Raw genomic sequence first — 8,832 nt, 5'->3', positions numbered from 1 at the left:
TTTTTAATTAAAACTTAAAATTTTTTTGGAAAAAACTTAAATTTTTTTTGAAAAGCTTAAACATATTATTTTTGACTAAAGTTCTTTATATTTCTACAATTTTAATTTATTTCTTAATTTTTCAATTCTAAACTTAAAAACATTCGCTAATCCGTCCCACTGTGGCACATCTGCAACACCGCTTGCATTTTAAATACACACAGCACAAAGCAGCCAAGTCAGAGCAATCAAAATGAAAACGTAAAACAAAAATGGCATTTATATCTTATTATTATTTAAATTTAAAACTCATTTTTTCGCTTGCTTTCAATATAATTTCGAATACTTTTTATTTATACGATATTTTGCTTGCAAATATCCTCAGTGACAAACCGACGACACTGCGACAAAATTGTCTGTTGCTCCTACCAACACACGCACGCACACACATACACACACAAATRTATATACGGGGATTTTATTTATAGCCATGTCTCATGCTGTGAATTTACTTGTTATGATGATTTATACATTTTTAAAAACCCAACCAACGCCATGCATACGAAGCGTTGAGCAGCGAACGACAGCKCTAACAAAAGCAACAAAAATAAATTAAATGAAATCAATTTTGGAAAAAATGAAGAACGTAGCGTATCACACAGCTGCCAAAAAACAAATYGCAAAATAAGAACAACAACTTTTGGCTCATACAGTTTTTTTTTGTTATTTTTACTTTAGCTGCAGAATGTTGCCGCAACATTTTTYGAATATGAAAATTAAAAAATAAAAAAATACAACATGTTGCCAGGCAAGTAATTTACTTATTTTCTTGGYTGCGAAATCATTASTTTTGTGCCTTAACATATTCATTCCGCCACACACCCTCAASGAACGACAATGTTCATGCCGCAAAGGCGTGTTGTAATTARTTGCAAACTGCATTTTAAATGCACCCATGTCAGCCATTTTTAATTTAGCACATATGAATGCAGTGAGTCAAGCTTACTGCTGCTCTTTATTTGTAACGTTGTATTTGTGTGTTAGTAAGCGTGTGCACAGTGGGCCGTGTCGCCAGCGCTCGAGGCGTTTGCTACATTTTAGTTGCCACACATAGTTTTGCCATTTTTCTTCTCTCAATATTTTACCATTTTTCTACTGGTGCATATTTTATGTTTTCCTGTTGCTAACAATTGCTGTTTCGCTGTTGTTGTGGCGACCACCAAACACTATAATTAACTCCACGCCACAGCGTACGCTAGCGTTTGGCAGCACACTCGCACCCATACTGACATATATAGCAAACTACTTGTGCTCACTCTTTTGAACCATACGACGAGGCTGACATTTGCCGCTGACGTTTCGACATGAGCAATCAAATATGGCGACAGCAACAAAAGCACCAGTCAAAATGCGCCGACGAGGCATCTCGACGCCGTGCGCGTTTTTTAGCTGTTCTTTTGCTTGTTTTTTAGGTTTTTTTTCTTGGCTGCAGAATGCGTGCGATATTGATTTTTGTGTGTTTTAATAGTTGTACAGTACGAGCATTTATGTTTTTTGCTTTTTGTGGCAGCCACATGTATGTAGTATTTGTTGTTGTGCTTGTTATTGTTGCAATTAWGCTGCGGTCAAACCAGTTAGACAGCTTTTCTTGCACAGCAACATAACAATTTGGGCATAGCAGCTGTAGTTGTAAAATTTATTGCTTGCTTATGTCGCGAATGCATCCGCAACATGTTGAATGTTGCTAAGCGCAATTGAACTGTTTATAAAGAGTTTAAGGCGATAAGAGTTTATTAAACAAGAGTGAAGTATTTGAAAAATGCAATATAAACGCAAAAACTTTGACAATTTTCTTTTTTGCAAAAATGTCTAAAAATTTGCTGACTTTAACCTCGTCGAAAGTCGTAGAATTTCACGCTTCGCACACGCTTTTGTTTGAAAATTAAATCTYCACGCCTTTTGGCATACTCCCGCACAATGTCATTTCACAGCTGTCATTTTGACACTTTGGTCCAYACACAATCTGTTAACGAATTGCCACAAGGTCAAGCCGAAGAGGCTTAACTAACGAACAAATACTGACAGTAAAAGCAGCGCAGACCGCCCACCTCAGTGCCAATGCATTTTGACAGCCAACTGTCAATGTCACTGCGAAYACACACACAGGCACACAAAACTGCAACGAAATTCCGGAACAAAAGTAAATAATAATAATAAAAAAGTAACAACAACACAATAATTGTTTCATTGGAAAACAGACAAAGCAAGGCGTATTGGTGGTGCAGAGATTTTAAGCAGATTATAGGCTAAGCGCGTACAAAACCCAGCGGGAAGCGCAACGGAATGAAAACAATCAGAAAAAAAAAAGAAAAATGTATTTTAAAGCAAGGAAGTCTACAATGTATGCAAGTAGTATAATGATATTCCCATATGCAGCCACTTGGCCTTTACCTGGTGCCGCACAACAATGTTTTCAATATTTTCGTAAGCAGATGCGGTCGAACTACCTGTATATATGAGAGCCAACAACCCAGCGAATGCATTACAATAACAGGAGGTGTTTACAAGCAAGGCTGCTTGCTGGAGTGGCTTTGTTTGCATGAAAATCGAAATGTTGTGCGCAAAATGTGGATTCGTCATGCCGCAAGCATGACTAATGGTCTTACCGCTGAACATACTAACAGACAATCAAATGCACATACACACACATACAAACACTTACTCACATATATGCATATATATATGTTTACAGCCGAAACCCCCACTGTTCGATTGGCAAAAAGGCAAGCGCGAAGGAAAAAATGCGAAATGCGACAAAAATGCATGACACAAAAGAAAAATAGATAAAATAATTTTGTTTTATATAATATTGGTGTAATAATAGAAAAAATACAACTGGAATCGGTGACGAGATAAGCTGCCAGCGTCTGTGGTAATGTTGTTGCCGCGGGAAAAAGAACAGTTGTGCACAATGAGCGTTTAATATTTGTAATGAATTGGGCGACCTACGTACAAATACACAAACGATAGGTATGTGCATGCACGCACTGGCAACACTTGCCGCAATAAACATGCGAATTACTCCGCATGAAGGCGCTTACAAAGACTCAGCCGTAAACGCGCTTATATATGTGTGTATGCGTTTGTATGTATGTTTAAGTGTTTGTTTGTAAGCCTTTGAGCATTTTTCAGCGCTTCAGTTTATTACAKTTGTTGGTAATATGAATTTTTATTGCCATCGGTTGTGGCGTAAACGTGCTTACAAGTCGAAACATAAACCAAATGACACGCACAATGTGTTGCATAGATAAAAATCATCAAAGCAATAATTGATAAAATGCCACCTACGTGGTTGTGGTGTAGAAGAAACTTGAAAAAGTCCAGCAAAAATGTAGTAAAATCAGTTAAAAGCAGCAATTTCGCTATAATTTCGCTATAATTTTTGTTCTGTGCAAATTTTGTTCTATGACATGCATTTTTTTTAGGTTTTATTTCAAATTTGGGAAAAAAAAATTATTTTTAAATTATTTTTATAGGTTATAATTGAAATTGAAATTAATTATAAAATAACCATTAATTTTCTAAACTTTGCAAAACCTTSTTAACATATAATTTTCTCTTCTCTGCTCTTTTCAGATAAGATCACAGAAACCCTACTACACAGCGGATCCCGAAGTCGACTCACTGGTAAGTGTTGCATACATATTAATCAATGCACAATCATACATAAAATCCTTCAATTACATTTTATTGCATCTCACCCATAAATAGATTAATGAATCGCACTTGCAACATATTGCCGCTATTGCAATTGTAATAAATGCATGTTGCATAGTGCCATAATATTGCCACAACAAGTTCACCTTGACCTCAAAACAAAATGCAAAATTTTCAATTATCAAATACAAACAATAAAAACAGCAATAACAACACATCACAAAGCAACATTTAGTGTTGACGATGTATAAACATATAAATTTTTCAATTCAATTCAATTAGAAGAGCGGCCGTTGGCCGTTGCAGTGTGCGGCAGCGACTGTTGCTCGTAAAAAGCAGCATTTTTATTTGCCGCTTAAATAAATTTGTCGCAATTTACCGCTGGCCACGGCAACTAAGGCGGCGCAGCGGCGACTAACGCATGCGCACTTGTCGTCGTCAGGCAAGTTCAATGTYGCTGTCGCTGTTGCAAATTTACTGCATTTGTTTTGTATTTTTATTACTAAAAAGCGAGAAAAAATAACAATAAAACGGTGTGCTGAAATTTGCGAAAACATTAAGCACACAACAACGGAAAATTATCATTCTTAATCTCAAGTGACTGTGATCCGGCATGTCAAAGCGCTGYGATACATAAACAAATACAGAGTGACGAAGCGAGCAAGCCGCGCACACATGCAACTGTTGCACATACTTATATACATATGTTTGTTGTTGTTATTGTYTGTAGCAAATTCACATTGTTGCTGACCACAAACAATGCCTGCAGCCCACAAGTATCTAGATATACAGAAATGCACGACTATGCCGGCTGGAGGCTGGAGCTTGGCCTGATAGCCCGCGCTGCCCACATGCGCTCGACGCCAATGCAGTAAAAACAACAACAAACATGTAAAAAGCTAAAACTATAAACTTTTTCGTTACTAAATAAAATGCACATGAGTACAACATATATCCATATGTATATATATATATATATGTATATATATATGTATTTTCAACCGTCATTCCCTCAATAACTGAGTTGTTAACTTATTTTATTGCCGAACGCTTGACTGCTGAGCGCAGTTGATCTGTTGCGCTGTCGCTCGATTGTGCGGTAAACTTGTTGCTCGTCTTATGTCAGCGCGCGCTGAAGGCTGTCAATGTTGCAACAATAACAACAATAACAGTAAGAACAATAACAATACCCACTATAACGATGACATTAAACCTTTTCGGTTTTGTTGCACACATACAGATTTTTGAACATTTTATTTCATTAATGCATGTAAAAATCCAGCATCAAGCTCCAATATGCCACGCCATAACGTTCACCAACAGTTCCGTCGCCTGCATCGTTCTCTGGCCGGCGTTAGCTCGTCACGCGGACTGTAGTAAAATTTAATCGTAAACATTCAATACTCCCCGCATGCTGGCGTCCGTGCCAGTCGTGTCGCAGATTTTGTTGCATATGTCATCTTTTAATGCCAAGTGTTGCTTAAGTGGTATGCCACAGTTTTAAACTGACTGCGCGCAGCAAAATAAAATATGTATGAAAATTTCGGTGTCGATATGTATGCGTTTTTGAGTGCCACTTAGTTTTGCAACAATGAAAAATCTCCGAGCGTTTCGCAGCTGCCACAGCTGAGTGTAGGCAAATATGATGCGTAGCAATTAAATGAGCCGTACGACATTTTCGCGCTCACTGCTTTAGAAAGTGAAATGAAAACATTCCACAGTATAGCCTTAAGATGCCTCAATATAATTTAAGGCTTTTTTAAAACACATGAGGCATGTATTTCCAAGGAGAACATTATTCCGCAACGTCTTTTTGCACTGCATAAATATATGTGTAACTAAATTATTGCGATACATGAAGCGCTGACAAAAATTTTGGTGTGCTGACAAAAATTGAATGAATGCTAAATTAATCAATCTGCTGTCAAACATTTTTATATTGAATTCTAACCAGTTTCAAAATTACCTTAAAATGTTAAGTTTTTCAATATTGAGTGGAACATTTGGATTTTTTGCTGCATTCAGCAATCGCGCTGAATAACAAATTTACCTTTGTACTACTATTAGTTTTGTATATATAAGACCAACAATATTACTTCAATACAAATAACAATTACAACAAATGCACAGACATTTCTTTGTCCATTAAGCACACGTWATAACTTCTGGGAAACCCTTTGGAAAATCGCATGTGCATTCACATATGCTAATTTCGTTGTCACGAAGCAATTACCGTTTAGAGGCGAAAGCAAATTATGCATACAAATATTGCCACTTCATATRACTGACTCTTTAATCGCCTTTAAAGCCTATTTATATAGTGTTGGAATCATCATTAGTCAAACGCTTACAATAATACGTATGTTGCATACAAAATTTGTATTGCATTAGATAAGGCAATGAAAGTGCTTACAAATACCTGCGACGTGCAGGCGTCCAATAAAAATAGACTAAAAAGTTATGCTGAAATATGTCATATGGGTAAGTTTGAGCCGCTGAATAGCGCTCAGTTAAGCAGAAAACAGGTGAAAATTATTTAYTGCAGTCCCATGCTTTAAACTATTGCACTTTTGGTTAGCTGAATTGCGCTGAATTAAGCAGAAATTCGCTGCGAAGTTCGATTGCGCTGAATTATTGAAAATCAATTGAAAACCTTTTCAAGATTRCGATCTTATAACTTAATCTTAACTGAATGTTGATATGTGCATCAACTAAACATAAGAATAATGTAACACTAAGACGTTCGCATGCTTTGTCCGCAGAATTACGCTGAGTTATATTGAACTAAGTTGAAGTCAACTAATAATTACTTATGCCAGTTCAGTGCAGGAGCTATTGCATTTTGGCTGAATTGCGCTGAATTACCCGAGATATACCTGCAAGCATCTTTTAACAGTGCGCTTATACTTGCCGCTATAATTTATATTTAGCTGAATTCTGCTGAATAGTCACACATTAGTAAATTTAGTTTATTTTCCAATGACTTTATACACAAGTTGGACTGCRTTACTACTTGCGAATGAACTTTGTCAGTCGTAATTTTATTGATATTTTATCGTGCTGCGGGCACTGTTGCAAATGTGCATACTTTTTATCATTCGTATAAGACTGCTGTCATCTCTGTGCCCCACCTCTTTATGAGTTTCCGCCATTTGCGAAATTTCGCTTCTATACTCCTATACAATTCAATTCAATTCGAGGGCTCGATGGACCTACGAACAAATGTCGACATCAACGCTTCAAGTATCAACAATGATCGCTGTTACACTATTAAACACACACGCGAAACCGACGATAACAGTGGCGCGTCATTTTATGGCGTTGTAGTGTTTTGTTCCAACTGTCAGTTTGACAGTGCGCCTGCGTACTTGTGTAATAAATCATTTCGCCTCGCTGCCGAGGCAAGCTGTCATGCGCTTCTASGGATCGCGCTTCGCTTTCGTTACAACGCTAACTTGCGGATACTCCAACGGCAAGCATGCAATGTCGCMGAACGCTCGTACGCTCAGTTAGAGTAAGAGTACATGCAGCTTTTTGRTTTTAGTTTAGGCGCGAGCCCCCAAGTATGTGTGTGTGTGTGAGTGCGCGCAAAATGTTGAATAAACATTTAAATGTGCATTTAGTAACACATACTTAACGTTTGTATTTTTAAGTACTACTAGAGGCGGCTACTACAGCTCGTATGCGGTGGCGGCGTTCTTGCAGCGGCGTGCTTCAGCTAACAACGCTAAGCCATAAAATTCATTTTATTTTCATTGGATACTTGCTGCACTGCCATTTATTGCACTTACTATTGGTGTCGTTGTTGCTGCTGTTGTTGCTGTCACTCCTGTTGTACTTGTTRCTACAAGTGTTGTTGTTTTGGACATAGTCAGTTAACGTCACAAAGCTGTGCGGCCYATAGCAACGCGCCGTGATTATGTTGTTATGGTTTGTATGGCGAGAAAATTGCAATATGTTGCAGTTGAACTTGTCAATATTATGCCATGCCTTGTTGTGGATAACGTTGTTGTTGCTTATTGATTTTTTTCGCTTTTTTGTTTTGCTTAGCTATATGCTGTTTTTGTTGTTGTTACTCATGTCACTTGGTAGTTGTTATACGCGCGTTCTCCACCTTTAAGTGAGGAGTGAAACTTTTTAATAGCTTAACCAAGCTAACGCTTTGTTGTTTTAATTTTGCGCTCATGTTTTTTCACTGCCGAGCGTCGTAAAAATGTCAAATGTCAAGTTGACAGTTTAATTAGGTGAGGCTGTAAMGAGGTATCCAACCAGGCGCAAGATTTATTTTTTTTCTTTGACTTTGCTTATGTTATGCTGCGCTCTGTGTTAGTGGCAGCGAATTTTGACAGTGCGACTTTTTATTGCCTTCGCTTTTCTCGTTGTGGTGTGTGGCAGCGCTTCAAGAGTGCCAGTGCGCAAATTTTGACTTTGACGTTTTAAATGCTGCGACTTTTTTGTTTTATTAACTCACTGCAGCGACACGGTTACCGCCTGCTGCGATTAAGGTTGTGGAAAGTTTGCGCGTCTTTTTTCGTGCTTCACTTGTTGTATGCCACTGTCGAGCTATGCATATGTATTGCTCATCATCATTAACCTGAAATTCCAAATCGTTTTTAATGCGATTAAAAGTGACTAAAATGTCGAGCTCACAAGTATGTATATATATGTATGTATATGTGAAAGCAGCATTGAGCAAAAACTGAAATGAACTCCGAAATGATTAAGCTAAGGCCACAGCGCACAACAGAAAGTATCTAAAATGAAACAGACCGCGCACCACTAAGCGTTTTAAAAACGTCTGATTTCTTTATAAAAAGCGCTGAGCTGCAAAACATGGAAATTACCACAGCCAACAACAACAGCAACTACTTATAAATATATATTTGTAGATATGCATACGAGATCAAGGCGGCGTCACTGCCCACGGCGTCAGCGCTTGGCTTAAAAACGCTACTTCTCTTGTATTTGTCTTCCTTTTGCGGCTTTGCAGCTTTCTGCGCTTTGTTCGCTACGGCAAGTTTGTGCTTTAAGTTTTTTGTTTTGCACGCCGCCGTCGTCCAATTAAGGTGCGTTTAAATGAAGCGTAAAATTCAACTTATCGCCGTTCATCCACAGACTTAGGAGCCGATTTGTTGT

General features: G+C 37.8%; 1 protein-coding gene across 1 annotated transcript in view; it reads left to right on the top strand.

Annotated features, from left to right (window-relative positions):
• Positions 1–8,832, top strand: part of LOC108966610 (homeobox protein homothorax) — a gene marked incomplete in the record, with an annotated part of 311,261 nt that overhangs the window by 57,158 nt on the left and 245,271 nt on the right. Inside the window, 1 exon segment of the mRNA XM_018929605.1 lies at positions 3,616–3,666. Coding sequence (XP_018785150.1) covers positions 3,616–3,666 — 51 coding nt within the window.

This window comes from Bactrocera latifrons, unplaced genomic scaffold (assembly GCF_001853355.1).
Source record: "Bactrocera latifrons isolate USDA-ARS-PBARC rearing strain unplaced genomic scaffold, ASM185335v1 scaffold_166, whole genome shotgun sequence".
NCBI classification, from domain to species: domain Eukaryota; kingdom Metazoa; phylum Arthropoda; class Insecta; order Diptera; family Tephritidae; genus Bactrocera; species Bactrocera latifrons.
Note: the sequence above shows the minus strand (reverse complement) of the source record. Positions and strands in the feature narration are given on the sequence as shown.